At 43.5% G+C, this 26,064-nt stretch overlaps 1 protein-coding gene across 1 annotated transcript; it reads left to right on the top strand.

Moving 5' to 3' along the window:
- Positions 1 to 4,608: 4,608 nt before the first annotated feature.
- LOC311134511 (cAMP-dependent protein kinase type II-beta regulatory subunit-like) lies at positions 4,609 to 23,816 on the top strand. The gene is made up of 11 exons (XM_084168209.1): positions 4,609 to 4,962; positions 9,516 to 9,551; positions 11,800 to 11,852; positions 12,150 to 12,233; positions 12,740 to 12,846; positions 17,916 to 18,069; positions 22,013 to 22,114; positions 22,365 to 22,439; positions 22,611 to 22,679; positions 22,840 to 22,969; positions 23,308 to 23,816. The coding sequence occupies exons 1-11, from the start codon at positions 4,695 to 4,697 to the stop codon at positions 23,439 to 23,441; spliced, it is 1,212 nt and encodes a 403-aa protein (XP_084024335.1). The 5' UTR covers positions 4,609 to 4,694; the 3' UTR covers positions 23,442 to 23,816.
- Positions 23,817 to 26,064: the final 2,248 nt, after the last annotated feature.

Raw genomic sequence — 26,064 nt, 5'->3', positions numbered from 1 at the left:
GATGCTCCCACACCCTAAACTGAGCTGTGAGAACCTGAGCTGTTTCTTCACAGTACTCTCTCTGTAAGATTTACACATCTCAAGTTGCAACTCTGCCCTGTTAGCCTAACTCAATTATGTGATTTTTTGATACACTGTATGTTCATTTGACATGACTGTACATGTATAGCCTACATTGTGTTCGCTAGTTTTTCTTCCATAGTGCTGTATAAAACAATGTGTACTTAGTTTATGCTTCTTCAATAAATCATTGAACCTAGATCAAAGGCCTGTTGTTACTGATGTCAGGCCTGCTCTCTCATGACTCTATACCTAACCCTAACTATGAAAGGTATACTGTCCAAACTTTCACCACTGTCTGCTTCTGCAATCTGCTCCTCGTCTGGCCCGTTGTTAAACTGCCCTCTTGTGCTCATTTGAAAATGCACAAAGCAGAAACAACCTTAAGAAAGTCAGCTCCAGTAGCACGGAGTGATTCCCTTACCCACACTGCCCCACTGCCCCACTACCCACACTGCCCCAGTGCCCCACTACCCACACTGCCCCACTGCCCCACTACCCACACTGCCCCAGTGCCCCACTACCCACACTGCCCCAGTGCCCCACTACCCACACTGCCCCACTGCCCACACTGCCCCACTGCCACACTGCCACACGGCCCCACTGCCCACACTGCCCCACTGCCACACTCCCACACTGCCACACGGCCCCACTGCCCACACTGCCCCACTGCCACACTCCCACACTGCCCCACTGCCCACACTCACACACTGCCCCACTGCCACACTGCCCCACTACCCACACTGCCCCACTGCCCACACTGCCCCACTGCCACACTGCCACACGGCCCCACTGCCCACACTGCCCCACTGCCACACTCCCACACTGCCCCACTGCCCCACTGCCCACACTGCCCCACTGCCCACACTCCCACACTGCCCCACTGCCCACACTCCCACACTTCCCCACTGCCCACACTCCCACAATGTCACACTGCCACACTGCCCCACTGCCCCACTGCCCACACTGCCACACTGCCCACACTGCCACACTGCCCCACTGCCCACACTGTCCCGCTGCCACACTGCCCCACTGCCACACTGTCACACTGCCCCACTGCCCCACTGCCCACACTGCCCCACTGCCACACTGCCCCACTGCCCCACTGCCCACACTCCCACACTCCCACACTGCCCCACTGCCCCACTGCCCACACTCCCACACTGTCACACTGCCACACTGCCCCACTGCCCACACTGCCACACTGCCCTACTGTCACACTGCCCCAGTGCCCCACTACCCACACTCCCACACTGCACACTGCCCCACTGCCCACAATGCCCACACTGCCACACTGCCCCACTGCCCCACTGCCCACACTGCCCCACTGCCACACTCCCACACTGCCCCACTGCCCACACTCCCACACTGCCCCACTGCCCACACTCCCACACTGCCCCACTGCCCCACTGCCCACACTGCCCCACTGCCACACTCCCACACTGCCCCACTGCCCACACTCCCACACTGCCCCACTGCCCACACTCCCACACTCACACACTGTCACACTGCCACACTGCCCCACTGCCCCACTGCCCACACTGCCACACTGCCCACACTGCCACACTGCCCCACTGCCCCACTGCCCACACTGCCCCACTGCCCACACTCCCACACTGCCCCACTGCCCACACTCCCACACTGCCCCACTGCCCACACTCCCACACTGTCACACTGCCCCACTGCCCCACTGCCCCACTGCCACACTGCCCCACTGCCCACACTGTCACACTGTCACACTGCCCCACTGCCCCACTGCCACACTACCCCACTGCCCACACTGCCCCACTGCCCACACTGTCACACTGCCCCACTGCCCCACTGCCCCACTGCCACACTGCCCCACTGCCCCACTGCCCACACTGCCCCACTGCCCACACTGCCACACTGCCCCACTGCCCCACTGCCCCACTGCCCCACTGCCCACACTGCCCCACTGCCCCACTGCCCCACTGCCCACACTGCCACACTGCCCCACTGCCCCACTGCCCCACTGCCCACACTCCCACACTGCCCCACTGCCCACACTCCCACACTGCCCCACTGCCCCACTGCCCACACTGCCCCACTGCCACACTCCCACACTGCCCCACTGCCCACACTCCCACACTGCCCCACTGCCCACACTCCCACACTGCCACACTGCCCCACTGCCCACACTCCCACACTGCCACACTGCCCCACTGCCACACTGCCCATGCCATGCCCTGCTGTCAGGCCATGTGACATCATGATTCCTCTTTTCACCCACCATTGTGCAGACTATAAAGAAGAGAATGATGTGTGGCCCACTGGCCCTGTATGTCTACAATAGAGCCAAACAGAATAGACTACATTTGACTAGAATAGAGTAAAACAGTACACAATAGAATATAATAAAATAACTTATTTTGAACGGTTGTGTTTGGCCTGAATGAATGATGTAGTGGGAGTGGTAGAAGCTGAGTAGCAGCAGTGACTGTGTTGTGCTGCATTAAGGGGTCGCTCCACGAGACTGTTCTGTTCCCTCTGTTCTGCTCTATGCCTCGCCTGAACGGGAACACACGTCCACAAGATATATGGTGACAGATTTGGGCCAGCCACAGCCACAGCAGGGGGAGGGGTCTACAATAGGGGGAGGGGTCCCGAGCCCTGGCAGACAGCACAGAGCAGAGGCACAGAGGTGAAGTCAGAGGTGGTGATGGTGGTGGTGGTGTTGATGGTCGTGGTGGTGGTGATGGTGGTGGTGGTGTTGATGGTCGTGGTGGTGGTGATGGTGGTGGTGGTGTTGATGGTCGTGGTGGTGGTGATGGTGGTGGTGATTATGGTGGTGGTAGTGATAGTGGTGATGGTGGTGATGGTGATGACAGTGGTGATGATGGTGGTGGTGATGGTGGTAATGATGGTGGTGATGATGGTAGGGTGGTGTTGATGGTAGTGATGATGGTATTGGTGATGGTTGTGGTGATGGTATGGTGGTGTTGATGGTCGTGATGATGGTGGTGATGATGGTGGTGATGATGGTGTTGGTGATGGTGATGGTGGTGATGGTTAGGGTATTGATGATGGTTGTGGTGGTGGTGTTGTGTAGACTGTTGTACAGTGAGGGTATTAGTGAGTCAGCCTACAGGAAAACACACAGATGGGTTCTTTGTTTGCTTATAACTGTAATGCTGCTCAATTAATAAACAAGAAACAGAATACACTGTCAAAACCCTCCAGTCTGAAATGATCTAATACTACTTTGTCCACATTGCATTACATTTGAAATCAAATTGTTGTTATACTGTGTCAAAACACTTCTATGTGGCTAACCTCTCTATGTTTTATAGTTGGTTCACAGGCCTACAGCAGTTTGGTAGAAAATGTTCCCACACTAATATTCCACTAATACCACATTCTTCCATCCAAATCTGCCCTGGAAAAGACTGGCTGGCTGCTCCCCAACACAAGGCCATGAGGGCACAGTCAGTCACATCGGCAGCAGTTTGGGAACACTGCCTTGCTGGGATTACAACAATACATAATGGTTTTTGAATTACACACAAACTATTGTTTGTCCCACTTGAATTCTACGGATGAACATTGACTATGTGAGGAGGATGGACACACACACAGAATGTACGTCAAGAGGGAAAACCCCATGCATGTGTGTGACTCGTCCCAGATCTGTTTCTAACGTCTTACCAACCACCATCCACCATAGTCATTGGTTTGACAAGGAGTTGGCAAGAAAGCACAAACAGATCTGGGACCAAGCTAGTCCTTTACAGCACAGTGGCCACAGGTCCCTTGACGATCCCCAGTAAGAATGGGTCTGAGAGGGAAGGACCCAAGTATTAACTGTGAAAGCTGGTCATCTCCTCAGCACAGAAGCCTAGGCCCTAGTCCCTTGATAATAACCCAGTAAAATGAGTCCGACTGATTTATTACGTTTCCTCCCTAAAGACAGACAGGAAGTGGGTCAGAACAGGAAGTGCCAGTCTAATTGTACTCCCTTTTTAGCTTTTAGCTGGAATTATCTTTACATCATTTAACACGTAGTTGGAAAGTAGACAAAATATAGGCCATTTACTGTAACGCGTGACCATTTGTCCAGCTTGAACCAATGACTGTAAACAGAACAGAGTAGAATAGAATAGAATGGCCTGAAGCAATTGCCAGCTGCTTTATGCATATTCATTATAAGACTTCGAGTGTATTTATGAATCACGTGCCATTATGGTATTCCTTTATATATATATATAAACTTTTTTTTTTTTTTTTTTGCTATGAGTAGGCTATTCTGTTTGGTTACATTAAATGAGTCAACGCTTACAACATGCCACTGCAGTTTTTGCCATCCCATGCATTGCTGCAGCTCGCTCTCATACGCGATCCCTGGGTGGGTGGTTGCCATGGTTTCTTGGGTCACATGCTTGGGTTTCCTGTAGCCAGCAGGAGCAGCAGAAGATTCCATTTTCATTCAACATATTGAAAGGATTCTCTACATTGTACGGGGATTATAAAACATTCATCGGGCAATTAAGCGTTTATCCCAGTTTCATTTTTACTGTCTCTTGTATTTGGAATTGAATTGAATATAATTCTTTCGTTATTTGGAAGCACATTAGGTATACATTTTATTCGTAATTCTCATAGATTTGACATCAGGAATGAGTATAGAAATTCCTGAAGGCTTGACGGAGCTGTTGCAGAGCTTTACTGTGGAAGTGTTGCGGAATCAGCCGGGAGATTTGCTCGAGTTCGCTTTGCAGTATTTCACCCAACTGAAGGACAGTGAGACCACAGGGGCCGCGTTTGGCAATGACCAAAATTCGGCCACGCGACCCAGTGGGAAAGCGGTCAATTTCATCGACGAAGCCATGCAGATCGATTCTGAAAATGGAGAGGACGAGGAGAGTGACGACGAGGAATTCATTGGTAAAGAATAATAACCACGGCGATATTCTACTCTATTCTGCAGCCAATGTAATATTGGAATGGAAATAAATAGAATGGGATGGAATTGAATCCTACAATTGCAATATGTTTGCCTCCTAGAGAGAATGTAGCCAGTGATTTGTGATGAGCATTCGAATTGCTTGCCACATTGTAACAACACCATGGCTTTGATTTTGTCTGGGCCGGTATTGCCCATATATGGTCATGCCATGGTGGCTGATTGATGCGCATACTAATGAAGATACAGTACAGCTGTCTAGCCTTTGATCTCTAACCGACAGCGTATCTTGATTTCATTTGACATCATTAGCGCTATACAGTGCATGTAGGCCAAGTTACTACAGAGGGAACAAGAGCAAAAATAGGCCTATACAGTCCTCAAAAAATCACGTAGGCCTTTACATTATTACGTAGGCCTTTATATTATTACGTAGGCCTTTACATTATTACGTAGCCAATTGAGTTGATGAAGAAACAAATAGAGTGATGAAAACCTGACATCATATAAATGACCAGCCTTTCAGGCTTTTAATATGCAACAGTATGTGATTGGCATTGCACAGCTCTGTAGGTCTGAAAGCAAAGCTGTTGGGGGGAAAAAGTGTTTGTGACAGGTTAGCATTCCATTCCTCAGTGGTCGTGGACCCTGACTGAAGAGGAAGTCTGGATGGCTGCTATTAGGAGGATAGGCCACCCAGGGCTGCAACTTGCCTGGCTAACTAAACTCCTTGCTCTGGCCAAACGCTACGTCATGCCCACGGACGTCAGTTTCTTCTTCGCAATGAGGGGGAGAGATTAATCTCGCCTGGGCGCCAGTGTAGGTGTGTTTTGCACCGGCTGAAAGTTGATTTGCATTTGATTTGGAACCAGGTTGCCTCCCTGGCGTGAGCTAGGTGCCCCGCTCTGTCCGACGGCAAAGTTGGCTCAAAACAAAAGTGATGTACACTACTGTTCAAAAGTTTGGGGACACTTAGAAATTTCATTGTTTTCGAAAGAAAAGCTATTTTTGTCCATTAAAATAATATCAAATTGATCAGAAATACAGTGTAGACATTGTTAATGTTGTAAATGGCTATTGTAGCTAGAAACGACTCATTTTTTATGGAATATCTACATAGGCGTACAGAGGCCCATTATCAGCAACCATCAGTCCTGTGTTCCAATGGCATGTTGTGTTTGCTAATCCAAGTTTATAATTTTAAAAGGCTAAATGATCATTAGAAAACCCTTTTGCAATTATGTTAGCACAGCTGAAAACGGTTGTGCTGATTAAAGAAGCAATACAACTTATTGAGACTGGTTGAGTATCTGGAGCATAAGCAATTGTGGGTTTGATTACAGGCTCAAAATGGCCAAAAACAAAGAACTTTCTTCTGAAACTCGACTCCGGGATGCTGACCTTCTAGGCAGAGTTGCAAAGAAAAAGCCATATCTCAGACTGCCCATCTTAATCTTTCTTTTTATTGGCCAGTCTGAGATATGGGCGGCAGGTAGCTTAGTGGGTAAGAGCGTTGTGCCAGTAACTGAAAGGTCGCTGGTTCTAATCCCCGAGCCGACTAGGTGAAAAATCTGTCGATGTGCCCTTGAGCAAGGCACTTAACCCTAATTGCTCTGGAAAAGAGCGTCTGCTAAATGACTAATTTTTTTTATATGGCTTTTTCTTTGCAACTCTGCCTAGAAGGTCAGCATCCCGGAGTTGCCTCTTCACTGTTGACGTTGAGACTGGTGTTTTGCGGGTACTATTTTAATGAAGCTGCCAGTTGAGGACCTGTGAGGCGCCTGTTTCTCAAACTAGACACTCTAACGTATTTGTCCTCTTGCTCAGTTGTGCACCGGGGCCTCCCACTCCTCTTTCTATTCTGGTTAGAGACAGTTTGCGCTGTTCTGTGAAAGGAGTAGTACACAGCGTTGTACGAGATCTTCAGTTTCTTGGCAATTTCTCGCATGGAATAGCCTTCATTTCTCAGAACAAGAATAGACTGACGAGTTTCAGAAGAAAGTTATTTGTTTTTGGCCATTTTGAGCCTGTAATCGAACCCACAATTGCTTATGCTCCAGATACTCAACCAGTCTCAAGAAGTTTTATTGCTTCTTTAATTAGCACAACAGTTTTCAGCTGTGCTAACATAATTGCAAAAGGGTTTTCTAATGATCAATTAGCCTTTTAAAATGATCAACTTGGATTAGCAAACACAACGTGCCATTGGAACACAGGACTGATGGTTGCTGATAATGGGCCTCTGTACGCCTATGTAGATATTCCATTAAAAATCAGTCGTTTCCAGCTACAATAGCCATTTACAACATTAACAATGTCTACACTGTATTTCTGATACATTTGATGTTATTTTAATGGACAAACAAATTGCTTTTCTTTCGAAAACAAGGACATTTCTAAGTGACCCCAAACTTTTGAACGGTAGTGTATGTGATCGTATACAAATGTAAACAAGGTTTGAAATGATTACGCTTAGTAAAATATTATATCTGTTTGGGCTTCTTGCGGTCAATGCAGTCTACAAATGATTTGTAATTATGTTCCGGCCCCCTGACCATCCACTCAATCTAGTTGAATCTAGTTGATTATCCCTGAGATACAGTGTGTGATGCCCTTTGCGGATTTATGTTGGTGCGACATGCATATGGGATTGTGGGAAGTTGCGCCTCCTGGGCTTCTGTAGTCAGTGAATCTAAAGTAAACAGTCTGAGCTCATCAAAGACTGAGTTCCATCTCGCTTCAACCCCATCACATGTCTGCATCTGATTATTCTTTTATAAACAATTAGTAATGTAGCTACGGGACAAACCCTGAGAGATGGTTGTTCCAGGACAGGTGCAGTCAGGTGCGTTCAATCTTCCTCTTACTGGCAAGCCTTGACTGCACTTTTCGTGGCCCGTGAGAGGATCTATAATTCCCCCTTACACAACACAACCAAACCCTCAGCTCATAATTATATTCAGAGGAGGGAGAGAGAGAGCGAGAGAGAGAGTGAGAGAGAGAGAGAGAGAGTGAGAGAGAGAGTGAGAGAGAGAGTGAGAGATAGAGAGAGAGATAGAGAGAGAAAGAGAGAAAGAGAGAGAGAGAAAGAGAGAGAGAGAGAGAGAGAGAGAGAGAGAGGAGAGAGAGAGAGAGAGAGAGAGAGAGAGAGAGAGAGAGAGAGAGAGAGAGAGAGAGAGAGAGAGAAGAGAGAGAGAGAGAGAGAGAGAGAGAGAGAGAGAGAGAGAGAGAGAGAGAGAGAGGCTGGCTAACTAGCTATTCATGGGTGAGATGAGACCTCTTACCTCATGTATTTTTCATGTGAAGGTATTGTTCTTAGAGCTAAGTGTTTTAAATTGCTTTGGTTCATTGATGCTTTAAATTCATTCTCAATTAAATTTTGTTCAGAGAAGCAAAATGCAATTCAAAGGACTCAGCAGCTGTTCCCTGTTAGGAGTTTTAGGCCAACAAAGGGTGCTTGCATACCTGGTGTTATGCAGAGCCAAATATATAGTAGAGAGACTTGACACAGTTTGAAGTATTATGATGCATTTACATGACACCACCAATTCTATGGCAGCCATGTTAGCTCGGCATGGGCAATATTGACCAAAAGCAGTTATGATTTAAATCAAATCAAATCAAATCAAATTTTATTGGTCACATGCGCCGAATACAACAGGTGCAGACATTACAGTGAAATGCTTACTTACAGCCCTTAACCAACAGTGCATTTATTTTAAACAAAAAAAAGTAAGAATAAAACAACAACAAAAAAAGTGTTGAGAAAAAAAGAGCAGAAGTAAAATAAAGTGACAGTAGGGAGGCTATATATACAGGGGGGTACCGTTGCAGAGTCAATGTGCGGGGGCACCGGCTAGTTGAGGTAGTTGAGGTAATATGTACATGTGGGTAGAGTTAAAGTGACTATGCATAAATACTTAACAGAGTAGCAGCAGCGTAAAAAGGATGGGGTGGGGGGGCAGTGCAAATAGTCCGGGTAGCCATGATTAGCTGTTCAGGAGTCTTATGGCTTGGGGGTAGACTGGTTTACCTGGTTTGATGAAGTTATCAAAGAAAGAGGATATGCATTAAGCATCTGTGATTAACATTTTGTTATAACAATCCACAGTAGATAAATGTCCTTTTCACCCATCATTCAGTTGCCAGCTTTGATACATTTCTCAGAACATGTCCTCTGTATGGTATCACTGCAATATTGGAAGTCCTCTTTCTTTCTTTGGCCTTAGAGGATTGTAATCCTATATGAACCCTATATGAATCTTATATGAATCCTAAATTAATCGTATATGAATTGTATATGAATCGTATATGAGTCTTATTTGAATCCTATATGAATCATATATGGATCCTATATGAATCATATATGAACCCTATATGAATCTTATATGAATCCTAAATGAATCGTATATGAGTCTTATATGAATCATATATGGATCCTATATGAATCCTATATGAATCTTATATGAATCCTATATGAATCCGATATGAATCCTATATGTATGCCTAACATCTTGCTTTCCTCTTATTTCAGCTCCAGTGATGAGTCGATTCATTAGAAGAGCATCAGGTGAGTGTGTTACATCTGTTGTTGAGTCAGGTGTGTTATTGCTGGGCTGTAACGAAAGCCTGAACATTATTAGCAGGCATATTCTTTTGCTGCAGTATGTTTAGCTTCTCCACCCAGAGAGCCTGAAGTCAGCAGTCATTCAGTCAGCAGTCATTCAGTCAGCAGTCATTCAGTCAGCAGTCATTCAGTCAGCAGTCATTCAGTCAGCAGTCATTCAGTCAGCAGTCATTCAGTCAGCAGTCATTCAGTCAGCACCGCAGTGAAACGTCACCATTTCAATAATTGACCTGCTTTACTAGGAATCTTCCATCTTCTACAGTACAGCACTAACTCTGTCTGGCCTGTTCGTTCAGTCAGCAGTCGTTCAGTCAGCAGTCGTTCAGTCAGCAGTCGTTCAGTCAGCAGTCATTCAGTCAGCAGTCGTTCAGTCAGCAGTCATTCAGTCAGCAGTCGTTCAGTCAGCAGTCGTTCAGTCAGCAGTCAACCTACAAAACAAACCTCTTACTCAGGGATACTATCTGAAGTTACGCTGGCAGTCAGGCTGCACTTAATTTTTTAGGTCCACTCTTTAGTAAAAATCACAGAATAATATTTTTGATTTTGTTTAAGAGTAAGCATGAGTATGTAGGACAGGTAAACTCTCCAAACGTTGTGGATATTAAAATCCCCTGGATAATGTAACTGATATGGAAAGATTTGACGCATTAACACGGAGGTCATTAATCATAACTGTTTCTCCACTGTGTTCCATTTGGCCTCTGCTTATAGTAGAGATGAATTACCACCGTTGCCTCTATCTTCCGTTAGCAAAGCCCAGGAAGGAAGTACATCAGTGAATTATGGGTAGGGTGACATGAGTTCAAACCAGGTGCAGGAGGACACTGTTGAGATGAGGATCAATCCTAGTCTCTTGTGTGGGAGGTTGAGGTTATTAATCCAGACAGATAGACAGACAGACAGACAGACAGACAGACAGACAGAGGAGTGACTACCATTACCTGCATGGTTGGTAACATGATGGTTGGCTGGAGGCATCTAGGAGCTGATGGGCTAGGTTGGTCAACCATACTGACTCATGCCAGCGGTAAGGGAGTGGAAGAGAGAGGTCCTCTGGCCAGCGTCCTTTAAGGTCTCAGATTGGGGTCAGGATACCAGTCTTGTTTTTGTGTGGTACAAAAGAAGAAAGATCAGTGCTGTCCACACACTGCAATAAAGGTCTTCAGACTCTATATAAAAACAATAAAGGTCTTCAGACTCTATATAAAAACAATAAAGGTCTTCAGACTCTATATAAAAACAATAAAGGTCTTCAGACTCTATATAAAAACAATAAAGGTCTTCAGACTCTATATAAAATCAATAAAGGTCTTCAGACTCTATATAAAAACAATTCATATTTATTTTACATAATAAAAAAATCATAGTGTGATTCCTTTCGGATGGAAAAGTTGAATTAAGGTCTAGTCTAGCCAAATACAATATAGGTTATGTGTAAACAATAGATATGTGCTTTGTCTTTCACAAGTAGAAGGACTGACCTCTGGTTCAGTTGGATGTTAACTCACTCTCTGATCTATTTAAAGAGTGAGGCTTTAATATGTCTACTAAATCTCTCAGTGATGCCACGGAGCATTGAGCAAGTTCACAGGAAGGAGATAATATCTACATGTTTATACAAATGCCACGTTGATTAAACCTTTTTTAGACCCCACACTTTAAACAATGGTGTGGTGTTAAGTTTATCACAAAGACTCTAAATCTCAGCAGAATTAGACAGTTGCTTATATGACTGCGATAAGTGGGATCATGGAAGAAATCCTGGGAAACACCAGAATCTCACTCTCACCCCATGTAGTCTTGGATCGTTAACATGGGCTCCCGAGTGGCGCAGCGGTCTAAGGCACTGCATCTCAGTGCTTGAGGCGTCACTACAGACCCCCTGGTTCGATTTCCAGGCTGTATCACAACCGGCCGTGATTGGGAGTCCCATAGGGCGGCGCACAATTGGCCCAGCATCGTCCGTGTTTGGCCGGTGTAGGCCGTCATTGTAAATAAGAATTTGTTCTTAACTGACTTGCCTAGTTAAATAAATGGACTAGCTCAGATTATTTTGTTTAACATTTTTCTGACAACATGGCTTCAGAATGACTGTATGTCTTTTTAACAGAACATTTCTGCTCAACGCATTGCCTTTTAAGTGAATGTGAATGTCTTGTAGTAACTTTCATTAATCTCCTCTATCCCACAGTTTGTGCCGAGGCGTTCAACCCTGATGAAGATGAGGAAGACAAAGATCAGAGGGTACGATGGCCCAGACAGACAGAGGAGTGACTGTACCATTATCAGCATTCAAAATAGTGCTACTGTACAACTGAAAACAAAGTGTATTACAGAGGAACAACAGGATACAGGATGACAAGCATCAAGTGTCAAGTATCTTTTCTGAATCAGGATCTCAATTCCACTTGATATTGTACTTGATTAGTATTGGAGTTAGTGCATTGGGGTATGCATGAGTTATGGTGGCATCATGTTAATGATGTTTCCTCTCAAAATGTCTCTGTGAATAACATGAGTGGCATGTGTGTGTTTTCCCAGGTCACCCATCCTAAAACAGATGAACAGAGGCAGAGACTACAGGAAGCCTGCAGAGGCATCCTGCTGTTCAAAAACCTGGACCCGGTAAAATGAATACATATTCCCTCATTTAAGGCTGAGTGGGCCTCTCTTCCCCTCCACCCACTGGCTGCTGTGATTCAATGGACTGACATACTCTGTACACACACACACACACACACACACACACAAATACACACACACAACCACACAAACACACACAAATACACACATTGGCACATGTATGCACACACACACTAACAGTACACAGAAAAAAGAACAGACCGTAGCCCGAGGCCTGTAACTTTGTCATGGCCCAATGCACTGTGGGATTTTTCTGCCAGTTATTTTTAAATACTCTTAACAGCATGTAGAGAGGAATCAAGTTCAAGTATTCATTTATCCTACGTACTGTACTGTGATGATGCTGTGGCTTATGTAATGGGTAATGTGGCCTTACTATTACAAATACTCAATACTATGTGTGTTTTCTAATTTAATATACTTGTAGTTTAATATAATCCACAGATCTTTGTTTCAGTTTGTAATGTGTTTGTTTTCTCATGTCACAGGAACAATTTTCCCAAGTACTAGACGCCATGTTTGAGAAGTTCCTTGAGGTAGGAGAACACATCATAGATGAAGATGACGATGGTGACAACTTCTACGTCATTGAAAGGTAATCCCTGACATACTGTAGAAGCAACCTCGTCAAGAGGTTTGGACCTCTTGGCTCAGCAGTTAAATGGATCCTTCGGGATTTTGGTAATGATGCCCTTTATCTACTTCCCCAGAGTCAGATGAACTCATGGATACCATTTTATGTCTCTGTGTCCAGTATTAAGGAAGTTAGAGGTAGTTTAGCATGCTAGTAGATACCCATACACTTCCAGTCATTGTGCTAACGCTAGATAGCATTGGCTCGCGAAACTACTAACTTCCTTCATTCTGGACTGACATTGGACTGAGGGCGGGGTTACTCCCCAGATTTGCTACATTACAGTATATGTGGCAATAGTTTCATTTCAGTTAATCATTTAAGCTAGGGTAAACACTATGATGGAAAAGTGCTAGTTGCACCACACTTCCCCAAACCATCTTGTTGCTCAGTGTGTAAATTTATATTTTTAAACTGTAGTGCTTTGTGTTATGTTGGAAATGGTTTGAAACCTTGTGTGCTGCTATTTTGGCCAGGTCTCTCTTGTAAAAGAGTGTAAGGGTTGGTGTGAGGTGTGACCCAGGTGCGGTGCAGGATAGACAGTAGGCAGTAGGCAGAGATGGTGAAACAAGGATCTTTACTGGTGGTCCCAAAACCAGGATACAAAATAACGGACTATTCACAAAACCAAATGAGGAGCACATAGGTCTCCAAAAAACAGGCTGACAGCAAACAATACGAAATACTAACTCTGACTGGAAAAACACAATAACGCAGGGAGAACACTTCTCGAGTACCTGAAAATCCGACACTGACACGTACTGCTTCACATCAAGGAACTAGCAGAGACAACTGAGCAAGGGAACACAGGGAAGTGAGGGCATAAATACACAAGTGTATCAGATAGTTACAGGTGACACCAATAGGCAGATAATTAGTCCCAACTGTGAGTGAGGAGGTGCCTATGGTTGTCGGAGGATGACACCTAGTGGATCGCTCCGGAACTGCGACCCACTCCTGTAACATAATTGATTTGTAATCTCAATGAGACTAACCTGGTAAAATAAAGATCACAGTATTTTTATTGAAAGGACTGTTAGATTATACAATGTGTTCTCTCTCTCTCTCTCTCTCTCTCTCTCTCTTACTCCCCCTCTCTCTTTCTCTCCCTCTCGCTCAATTAAATTAAATTGAAGGGCTTTATTGGCATGGGAAACATATGTTAACATTGCCAAAGAAAGTTAAGTAGATAATAAACAAAAGTGAAATAAACAATAAATATTAACAGTAAACATTACACTCACAAAAGTTACAAAAGAATAAAGACATTTCAAATGTCATATTATGTATATATACAGTGTTGTACAAATGGGAAAATAAATAAACATAAATATGGGTTGTATTTACAATGGTGTTTGTTCTTCACTGGTTGCCCTTTTCTTGTGGCAACAGGTCACAAATCTTGCTGCTGTGATGCACACTGTGGTATTTCACCCAGTAGATAAGGGAGTTTATCCCCCCCAAAAAAATTATCTTGAATTCTTTGTGGATCTGTGTAATCTGAGGGAAGTATGTGTCTCTAATATGGTCATACATTTGGCAGGAGGTTAGGAAGTGCAGCTCAGTTTCCACCTCATTTTGTCGGCAGTGTGCACATAGCCTGTCTTCTCTTGAGAGCCAGGTCTGCCTGCGGCGGCCTTTCTCAATAGCAAGGCTATGCTCACTGAGTCTGTACATAGTTAAAGCTTTCCTTAAGTTTGGGTCAGTCACAGTGGTCAGGTATTCTGCCACTGTGTACTCTTTGTTTAGGGCCAAATAGCATTCTAGTTTGCTCAATTTTTTTGTTAATTCTTTCCAATGTGTCAAGTAATTCTCATTTGGTTTTCTCATGATTTGGTTGGGTCTAATTGTGTTGTTGTCCTGGGGCTCTGTGGGGTCTGTTTGTGTTTGTGAACAGAGCCCCAGGACCAGCTTACTTGGGGGACTCTTCTCCAGTTTAATCTCTCTGTAGGTGATGGCTTTGTTATGGAAGGTTTGGGAATTGCTTCCTTTTAGGTGGTTGTAGAATTTAATGGCTCTTTTCTAGATTTTGATAATTAGCGGGTATCGGCCTAATTCTGCTCTGCATGCATTATTTGATGTTTTACGTTGTACACTGAGGATATTTTTTGGAGTCTCAATTTGGTGTTTGTCCCATTTCATGAATTATTGGTTGGTGAGTGGACCCCAGACCTCACAACCATAAAGGGCAATGGGTTCTATAACTGATTCAAGTATTTCTAGCCAGATCCTAATTGGTATGTCAAATTGTATGTTCCTTTTGATGGCATAGAAGGCCCTTCTTGCCTTGTCTCTCAGATCGTTCACAGCTTTGTGGAAGTTACCTGTGGCGCTGATGTTTAGGCCGAGGTATGCTTTAGGCCAGGGTTCTTCAATTCCGGTCCTGGAGGGCTGAAACACTTCTGTTTTTTATTTCTACCTGGTAGTTAATTGCACTCACCTGGTGTCCCAGGTCTGAATTAGCCCCTGATTAGAAGGAAGGAGGATGAAAAACAGAGGTGTTTCGGCCCTCCAGGACCGGAATTGAAGAACCCTGCTCTAGGCCAATGGTGTCTAGATGGAATTTGTATTTGTGGTCCTGGCAACTGGACCTTTTTTGGAACACCATTATTTTTGTCTTACTGAGATTTACCGTCAGGACCCAGGTCTGACAGAATCTGTGCAGAATATCTAGGTGCTGCTGTAGGCCCTCCTTGGTTGGGGACAGAAGCACCAGATCATCAGCAAACAGTAGACATTTGACTTCAGATTCTAGTAGGGTGAGGCCTTGTGCTGCAGATTGTTCTAGTGCCCTCGCCAATTCGTTGATATATATGTTGAAGAGGGTGGGGCTTAAGCTGCATCCCTGTCTCACCCTACGGCCCTGTGGAAAGAAATGTGTATGTTTTTGCCAATTTTTACCCCACACTTGTTGTTTGTGTACATGGATTTTATAACGTTGTATGTTTTTCCCCCAACACCACTTTCCATCAATTTGTATAGCAGGCCCTCTTGCCAAATTGAGTCAAAAGCTTTTTTGAAATCAACAAAGCATGAGAAGACTTTGTTTTGGTTTGTTTGTTTGTCAATTAGGGTGTGCAGGGTGAATACGTGGTCTGTTGTACGGTAATTTGGTAAAAAGCCAATTTGACTTTTGCTTAGTACATTGTTTTCAGTGAGGAAATGTCTGAGTCTGCTGTTAATGATAATGCAGAGGTTGCTGTTGACGCATATCCGACGGTAGTTATTGGGGTCATATTTGTCCCCACTTTTGTGGATTGGAGTGATCAGTCCTTGGTTACAAATATTGGGAAGATGCCAGAGCTAAGGATGATGTTAAAGTTTCAGTATAGCCAATTGGAATTTGTGGTCTGTATATTTGATAATTTCATTGAGGATATCATCAACACCGCAGGCCTTTTTGGGTTGGAGGGTTTGTATTTTGTCCTGTAGTTCATTCAATGTAATTGGAGAATCCAGTGGGTTCTGGTAGTCTTTAATAGTTGATTCTAAGATTTGTATTTGATCATATATATGTTTTTGCTGTTTGTTCTTTATTATAGGTCCAAAAAGATTGGAGAAGTGGTTTACCCATACATCTCCATTTTGGATAGATAACTCTTTGTGTTGTTGTTTGTTTAGTTCTTTCCAATTTTCCCAGAGGTGGTTAGAGTCTATGGATTCTTCAATTACATTGAGCTGATTTCTGACGTGCTGTTCCTTCTTTTTCCGTTGTGTATTTCTGTATTGTTTTAGTGATTCACCATAGTGAAGGCATAGACTCAGGTTTTCTGGGTCTCTATGTTTTTGGTTGGATAGGTTTCTCAATTTCTTTCTTAGGTTTTTGCATTCTTCATCAAACCATTTGTCATTGTTGTTAATTTTCTTCAGTTTTCTGTTTGACATTTTTAGATTTGATAGGGAAGCTGAGAGGTCAAATATACTGTTTAGGTTTTCTACTGCCGAGTTTACACCTTCACTATTACAGTGAAATGTTTTGTCCAGGAAGTTGTCTAAAAGGGATTGAATTTGTTGTTGCCTAATTGTTTTTTGGTAGGTTTCCACACTACTTTCCTTCCATCTATAGCATATCTTAATATTATTCAGTTCCTTTGGCTTTGATGCCTCATGATTGAGTATTGCTCTGTTCATGTAGACTTTGATTTTGCTGTGATCTGATAGGGGTGTCAGTGGGCTGACTGTGAACGCTCTGAGAGACTCTGGGTTGAGGTCAGTGATAAAGTAGTCTACATTACTACTGCCAAGAGATGAGCTATAGGTGTACCTACTGTAGGAGTCCCCTCGAAGCCTACCATTGACTGTGTACATACCCAGTGTGCGACAGAGCTGCAGGAGTTGTGACCCGTATTTGTTGGTTATGTTGTCGTAATTGTGCCTAGGGGGGCATATGGGGGAGGGAATGCTGTCACCTCCAGGTAGGTGTTTGTCCCCCTGTGTGCTGAGGGTGTCAGGTTCTTGTCCAGTTCTGGCATTCAGTTCGCCACAGACTAGTACATAATAATAATAATATGCCATTTAGCAGACACTTTTATCCAAAGCGACTTACAGTCATGTGTGCATACAGTTTTACGTATGGGTGGTCCCGGGGATCGAACCCACTACCCTGACGTTACAAGCGCCATGCTCTACCAATTGAGCATTTCCAGGCTCCCTGGGCCTGGAAATGATTGATTTCTCCCTCCAGGATGGAGAAGCTGTCTTCATTAAAGTATGGGGATATAGGTAGCACACAGGAGGACATTTAAATCATTTCCTTTTGAATTTCTAGCCAAATGTAAAATGTTCCTGTTTTGATTAATTTTAATAGAGTGAGTTAGGTCTGCTCTATACCAAATTAGCATACCCCCTGAGTCCTTTCCCTGTTTCACACCTGGTAGTTTGGTGGATGGGACTACCAGCTCTCTGTAACCTAGATGGCAACCATTGGGTCCATCTCCTCTATACCATGTTTCTTGTAGGATGATAATGTCTGTATCTCTCTCTCTCTCTCTCTCTCTCTCTCTCTCTCTCTCTCTCTCTCTCTCTCACAGAGGGACCTTTGACATCTATATGAGGGTTGATGGTGTAGAGAAGACTGTGGGGGCCTATGATAACCGGGGGAGCTTTGGGGAGCTGGCCCTGATGTACAACACCCCCAGGGCTGCTACCATCGTCGCCACCTCGGCCGGAGCCCTCTGGTGCCTTGTGAGTGGATGCTCTTCTGTTCCCTAAACGGTTTCTCATAGCACATGCAGTACCAGACAGTACTGAACCGTGCATATTCTATGATGGGGTAGCAGTTGTCTGCCAGTTTACTGGGAGACTGGCATTGTGAGGAATGTCTCAGTTGGCAATGTGTCAGGGATCACGTTCACTTATATGCACTCACTCTACTGTAAGTTGCTTATGGGTAAATGATGCTCCAATGGCTACATTGCCGGAATGCTGTCTCAGTGTATTCAGCTGTCGAGAAACAGCTAAGAAAACTCAGTGAGGTAAAAGCCCCTGTTTTGTACAAAGTGCTTCCTAGAATCCATACTCACTGAGCTATAAACGTTGGACTGTACATTAGCAGCACATGTGTCCTTTCCCAGGTGATTAACCCCAGATGCTCCCAGACCATTATAGAATTACATGATATAATAATACTTCTGCTGATTTTTTTGGGAAAATCTTGACATTTGTTAAAGATACAGCTCCCTCTGCTGGAAAATATTATGTTGGACACAGGTACAACATTTTAAAAGAAACTCTAGGAGTGGTAATGGAGTACTGTACTAGTAAACAAAACAATCACAAATTGTGGACTGTGTGTGTCTTGAATATACACTGAGTGCACAAAACATTAAGGACACCTGCTCTTTCCATGACATAGACTGACCAGGTGAATCCAGGTGAAAGCTATGATCCCTTATTGATGTCACTTGTTAAATCCACTTCAATCAGTGTAGATGAAGGGGAGGAGACAGGTTAAAGAAGGATTTTTAAGCCTTGAGACAATTGACACATGGATTGTGTATGTGTGCGATTCAGTGGATGAATGGGCAAGACCAAAGATTTAAGTGCCTTTGAACGGGGTTATGGTAGTAGGGGAAGGGGGATACCTAGTCAGTTGTACAACTGAATGCATTCAACTGAAATGTGTCTCCCACATTTAATCCAACCCCTTTGAATCAGAGAGGTGCGGGGGGCTGCCTTAATCGATATCCACATCTTCGACAACTCAATATAAAGAAGGTGTTCCTAATGTTTGGGATACTCAGTGTATCTTTCACCATTTTTAAAAATGTATTTATTTCACCTTTATTTAACCAGGTAAACCAGTTGAGAACAAGTTCTCATTTACAACTGCGACCTGGCCAAGATAAAGCAAAGCAGTGCGATAAAAACAACAACACAGAGTTACATATGGGGTAAAACAAAACAAAGTCAAAAATACAACAGAAATAAATATATATATACAGTGTGTGCAAATGTAGCAAGTTATGGAGGTAAGGCAATAAATAGGCTATAGTGCAAAATAATTACAATTAGTATTAACACTGGAATGATAGATGTGCAAGAGATGATGTGCAAATAGAGATACTGGGGTACAAATGAGCAAAATAAATAACAATATAGGGATGAGGTAGTTGGGCGGGCTAATTTCAGATGGGCTGTGTACAGGTGCAGTGATCGGTAAGGTGCTCTGACAACTGATGCTTAAAGTTAGTGAGGGAGATAAGTGTCTCCAGCTTCAGAGATTTTTGCAATTTGTTCCAGTCATTGGCAGCAGAGAACTGGAAGGAATGGCGGCCAAAGGAGGTGTTGGCTTTGGGGATGACCAGTGAGATATACCTGCTGGAGCGCATACTACGGGTGGGTGTTGCTATGGTGACCAATGAGCTAAGATAAGGCGGGGATTTGCCTAGCAGTGATTTATAGATGGCCTGGAGCCAGTGGGTTTGGCGACGAATATGTAGTGAGGACCAGCCAACAAGAGCGTACAGGTCACAGTGGTGGGTAGTATATGGGGCTTTGGAGACAAAACGGATGGCACTGTGATAGACTACATCCAATTTGCTGAGTAGAGTGTTGGAGGCTATTTTGTAAATGACATCGCCGAAGTCAAGGATCGGTAGGATAGTCAGTTTTACGAGGGCATGTTTGGCAGCATGAGTGAAGGAGGCTTTGTTGCGAAATAGGAAACCGATTCTAGATTTAACTTTGGATTGGAGATTCTTAATGTGAGTCTGGAAGGAGAGTTTACAGTCTAACCAGACACCTAGATATTTGTAGTTGTCCACATACTCTAGGTCAGACCCGTCGAGAGTAGTGATTCTAGTCGGGTGGGCGGGTGCAAGCAGCGTTCGGTTGAAGAGCATGCATTTAGTTTTACTAGTGTTTAAGAGCAGTTGGAGGCTACTGAAGGAGTGTTGTATGGCATTGAAGCTCGTTTGGAGGTTTGTTAACACAGTGTCCAATGAAGGGCCAGATGTATACAAAATGGTGTCGTCTGCGTAGAGGTGGATCTGAGAGTCACCAGCAGCAAGAGCGACGTCATTGATATACACAGAGAAAAGAGTCGGCCCAAGAATTGAACCCTGTGGCACCCCCATAGAGACTGCCATAGGTCCAGACAACAGGCCCTCCGATTTGACACATTGAACTCTATCAGAGAAGTAGTTGGTGAACCAGGCGAGGCAGTCATTTGAGAAACCAAGGCTATTTAGTCTGCCAATAAGAATGCGGTGGTTGACAGAGTCGAAAGCCTTGGCCAGGTCAATGAAAACGGCTGCACAGTACTGTCTATTATCGATCGCGGTTATAATATCATTTAGGACCTTGAGCGTGGCTGAAGTGCACCCATGACCAGCTCGGAAACCGGATTGCATAGCGGAGAAGGTACGGTGGGATTCGAAATGGTCGGTGATCTGTTTGTTAACTTGGCTTTCAAAAACTTTTGAAAGGCAGGGCAGGATGGATATGGGTCTGTAACAGTTTGGATCTAGAGTGTCACCCCCTTTGAAGAGGGGGATGACCGCGGCAGCTTTCCAATCTCTGGGGATCTCAGACGTTACGAAAGAGAGGTTGAACAGGCTAGTAATAGGGGTTGCGACAATTTCGGCGGCTAGTTTTAGAAAGAAAGGGTCCAGATTGCCTAGCCCAGATGATTTGTAGGGGTACAGATTTTGCAGCTCTTTCAGAACATCAGCTGTCTGGATTTGTGTGAAGGAGAAGCGGGGGGGGGCATGGGCAAGTTGCAGCGGAGGGTGCAGAGCTGGTGGCCGGGGTAGTGGTAGCCAGGTGGAAAGCATGGCCAGCCGTAGCAAAATGCTTGTTGAAATTCTCGATTATTGTAGATTTATCGGTGGTGATAGTGTTTCCTAGCCTCAGTGCAGTGGGCAGCTGGGAGGAAGTGCTCTTATTTTCCATGGACTTTACAGTGTCCCAAAACTTTTTGGAGTTAGTGCTACAGGATGCAAATTTCTGTTTGAAAAAGTTAGCCTTTGCTTTCCTAACTGCTTGTGTATATTGGTTCCTAACTTCCCTGAAAAGTTGCATATCGCGGGGGCTATTTGATGCTTGTGCTGGTCAAGGGCAGTCAAGTCTGAGGAGAACCAGGGGCTATATCTGTTCTTAGTTCTGTATTTTTTGAATGGGGCATGTTTATTTAAGATTGAGAGGAAATTACTTTTAAAGAATAACCAGGCATCCTCTACTGACGGAATGAGATCTATATCCATTGCCAGACATCGACATGACTTGTTGTTTTCATCCTACCATTAGAAATTATTGATATACTCTGTTGTTTTCATCCTACCATTAGAATAGATTGATATACTCTGTTTTCATCCTACCATTAGAAATCATTGATGTACTCTGTTTTCATCCTACCATTAGAAATCATTGATATACTCTGTTGTTTTCATCCTACCATTAGAAATGATGATATACTCTGTTGTTTTCATCCTACCATTAGAAATGATTTATATACTCTGTTGTTTTCATCCTACCATTAGAAATGATTGATGTATTCTGTTGTTTTCATCCTACCATTAGAAATTATTATATACTCTGTTGTTTTCATCCTACCATTAGAAATGATGATATACTCTGTTGTTTTCATCCTACTGTTAGAAATGATTATATACTCTGTTGTCTGCAGGATCGTCTGACATTCAGGAGGATCATAGTGAAGAACAACGCGTTGAAGAGGAGACTGTACGAGGAGTTCATTGAATCACTTCCACTGTTAACATCATTAGAGGTACAGTATAGATATATCTTCCTGTTTGTTCTGTAAAGCCTGGTCCCAAACCTGCTTGTGCTGTTTAGCCAACTCCTATGGTTGTTTAGCATGACAATGACCATATGATTTGGCAAGACGGCACAACCAGGTCTGAGACTTTGCTACTTTCTTTCTCTTTACCAGTAGAATCAAAAGTGTTTTTTAAAAGTAAAACCGACTGATCCATTCAAACCAATTTTAAACCAATCTCAAACCCACTTTTCCACAGCTTTCAGAGAGAATGAAGGTGGTGGATGTGTTGTCTTCTAAAGCCTTCAGCGATGGAGAACAGATTATCGCTCAGGTATTTTATATATCTCAATCTTAAATTCTAATTGATCCCACCATTTGTATGTTAGTATTAAATGTTCCCGATCTCTAACTAGAACAGACTTATTTCAGTCATTCTTTGTTATGTATTTGCTATTCTCCATTTGAACACTCTCATAACATAATCCTGTATCTTCTGTTACAGGGTGATCTAGCAGATTGTTTTTATATAGTTGAATCTGGTCAAGTTAGAATCACCATGAAGAGAACCAGGGTAAGTTTGCGTCGTTCTAAGACATTACAGATTTTTGTATATGAAATGTCTGTGAAGATTGTTTATAAAAGTAGTTAATGTACGCACCATCAAAATAAATTCTGTTTACTTTGGATAGATTTGTGGGTTTTTATGTTGCTTTCTTATGTCTTCTCTCTAGACGAAAAAGGACCAGGAGGATGTGGATATAGCTACATGCTCCAGGGGGCAGTACTTTGGAGAACTGGCCCTCGTCACGAACAAACCCAGAGCTGCTTCAGCTTATGCTGTGGGAAGCGTCAAGTGTTTAGGTACTGCCTTCACTACACCGTATGTTCTGTTTGACTTCCTGTTTCAGTCCATGACATGACTGTATGTTCTGTTTGACTTCCTGTTTCAGTCCATGACATGACTGTATGTTGTGTTTTGACTTCCTGTTTCAGTCCATGACATGACTGTATGTTGTGTTTTGACTTCCTGTTTCAGTCCATGACATGACTGTATGTTGTGTTTTGACTTCCTGTTTCAGTCCATGACATGACTGTATGTTGTGTTTTGACTTCCTGTTTCAGTCCATGACATGACTGTATGTTGTGTTTTGACTTCCTGTTTCAGTCCATGACATGACCGCTCCTCTTGTGTTTACCAGTTATGGACGTGCAGGCGTTTGAGAGGTTGCTGGGCCCCTGCATGGACATCATGAAGAGAAACATTGCAAATTACGAAGAGCAGCTGCTTACTCTGTTTGAATGTAGCACCACTGACATTGAGATAAACCCATGAAAACCAGAAGGGGAAAAAGACAGTGAGATGCACTATGACGATGAAGACGTGATAAATTGGTTGGTGGAAAGTGGAAAAAGTCTTGTCACTTTATGTGTAACTTTTCCATAACTACCTCTGTCAAGTATTGCTTTCTTTCAGAAACAGGAAACACAGTATGTTAGATAGGTAAGAAGGAACGTACAGGATCGATTCCAGATGACATACGAGGGTTTTTGAAGGATCGTTGACTTGGAGTGATACTTCTATTGAAGCAAAGATATCTGTGTTATTCCAAAACGTAAATGTTCATAAGTTCTGTCCTCACAACTTTCCTTTTTGGATTTGTGCATTTTATTGAATTTATCAAAATACATTTTAAGTCACTTGTTTGTATATTATTGATCACTATTATGTTATGTAAAATATAAATTGGCCTTTTCAGATTATCTGATAATGTCATATTTCTTCAAAAAATCTTGTGCCAAAGGTCATTCCATCCCTGCTAGATTATGATTGTGTAAACAAATCACGACCATCCATACCTAAAACATTAAAGTGTTAATAATTTGATGTTCTCATGTTGACATAACTTTGAGTAAAGGCTGTTACTTATTGTACATTGTACATTGTAGGCTAGGGGATACCCAGGGGAACTACAGTGGGGAAAAAAAGTATTTAGTCAGCCACCAATTGTGCAAGTTCTCCCACTTAAAAAGATGAGAGAGGCCTGTAATTTCCATCATAGGTACACGTCAACTATGACAGACAAAATGAGTTTTTTTTTCTCCAGAAAATCACATTGTAGGATTTTTAATGAATTTATTTGCAAATTATGGTGGAAAATAAGTATTTGGTCAATAACAAAAGTTTCTCAATACTTTGTTATGTACCCTTTGTTGGCAATGACACAGGTCAAACGTTTTCTGTAAGTCTTCACAAGGTTTTCACACACTGTTGCTGGTATTTTGGCCCATTCCTCCATGTAGATCTCCTCTAGAGCAGTGATGTTTTGGGGCTGTCGCTGGGCAACACGGACTTTCAACTCCCTCCAAATATTTTCTATGGGGTTGAGATCTGGAGACTGGCTAGGCCACTCCAGGACCTTGAAATGCTTCTTACGAAGCCACTCCTTCGTTGCCCGGGCGGTGTGTTTGGGATCATTGTCATGCTGAAAGACCCAGCCACGTTTCATCTTCAATGCCCTTGCTGATGGAAGGAGGTTTTCACTCAAAATCTCACGATACATGGCCCCATTCATTCTTTCCTTTACACGGATCAGTCGTCCTGGTCCCTTTGCAGAAAAACAGCCCCAAAGCATGATGTTTCCACCCTCATGCTTCACAGTAGGTATGGTGTTCTTTGGATGCAACTCAGCATTCTTTGTCCTCCAAACACGACGAGTTGAGTTTTTACCAAAAAGTTATATTTTGGTTTCATCTGACCATATGACATTCTCCCAATCCTCTTCTGGATCATCCAAATGCACTCTAGCAAACTTCAGACGGGCCTGGACATGTACTGGCTTAAGCAGGGGGACACGTCTGGCACTGCAGGATTTGAGTCCCCGGCGGCGTAGTGTGTTACTGATGGTAGGCTTTGTTACTTTGGTCCCAGCTCTCTGCAGGTCATTCACTAGGTCCCCCCGTGTGGTTCTGGGATTTTTGCTCACCGTTCTTGTGATCATTTTGACCCCACGGGGTGAGATCTTGCGTGGAGCCCCAGATCGAGGGAGATTATCAGTGGTCTTGTATGTCTTCCATTTCCTAATAATTGCTCCCACAGTTGATTTCTTCAAACCAAGCTGCTTACCTATTGCAGATTCAGTCTTCCCAGCCTGGTGCAGGTCTACAATTTTGTTTCTGGTGTCCTTTGACAGCTCTTTGGTCTTGGCCATAGTGGAGTTTGGAGTGTGACTGTTTAAGGTTGTGGACAGGTGTCTTTTATACTGATAACAAGTTCAAACAGGTGCCATTAATACAGGTAACGAGTGGAGGACAGAGGAGCCTCTTAAAGAAGAAGTTACAGGTCTGTGAGAGCCAGAAATATTGCTTGTTTGTAGGTGACCAAATACTTATTTTCCACCATAATTTGCAAATAAATTCATAAAAAATCCTAATGTGATTTTCTGGAAAAAAAATTCTCAATTTGTCTGTCATAGTTGACGTGTACCTATGATGAAAATTACAGGCCTCTCATCTTTTTAAGTGGGAGAACTTGCACAATTGGTGGCTGACTAAATACTTTTTTTCCCCACTGTATGTCCTTTCTGGCTTCAACATCAGTGTTGAACAACTGTACCAACAAATAGTGCCATAAAATTCAAGGGATGAATTGAACAATGTGATTTCCTATCATTGCACTCTGGTATAGCTGACGTGGTGTTTACAGAGTTAAGAATCTTATTACTGACATACATATGCTTTTCTTTTACAACAGACTTTATTGTAGTTTGTAACTTTTTATTTTCTACATCAGAGAATGTACATTTTCATGAGAAAATGTTTACCCCTCCCCCCCCTAAAACATGTGATTTAAAGTCCCTGAACATGTATTTTGTGAACTGTAATACATTCTCTGATGTAACTGTAATACATTCTCTGATGTAACTGTAATACATTCTCTGCTGTGTGATTTAAGACGT

Source organism: Coregonus lavaretus (assembly GCF_964263955.1).
Source record: "Coregonus lavaretus genome assembly, chromosome: 9".
Taxonomy (NCBI): domain Eukaryota; kingdom Metazoa; phylum Chordata; class Actinopteri; order Salmoniformes; family Salmonidae; genus Coregonus; species Coregonus lavaretus.
The sequence above is the reverse complement of the archived record's forward strand: the minus strand, read 5'-3'. Positions and strand labels throughout refer to the sequence as shown.

Excerpts from the sequence above, each read along its gene's own strand:
- LOC311134511 (XM_084168209.1), top strand. The coding sequence starts at position 4,695 with ATGAGTATAGAAATTCCTGAAGGCTTGACGGAGCTGTTGCAGAGCTTT. Across the intron at positions 12,234-12,739 it reads TGTTCAAAAACCTGGACCCG|GAACAATTTTCCCAAGTACT; the intron begins GTAAAATGAATA and ends CTCATGTCACAG. Across the intron at positions 12,847-17,915 it reads AACTTCTACGTCATTGAAAG|AGGGACCTTTGACATCTATA; the intron begins GTAATCCCTGAC and ends TCTCTCTCACAG.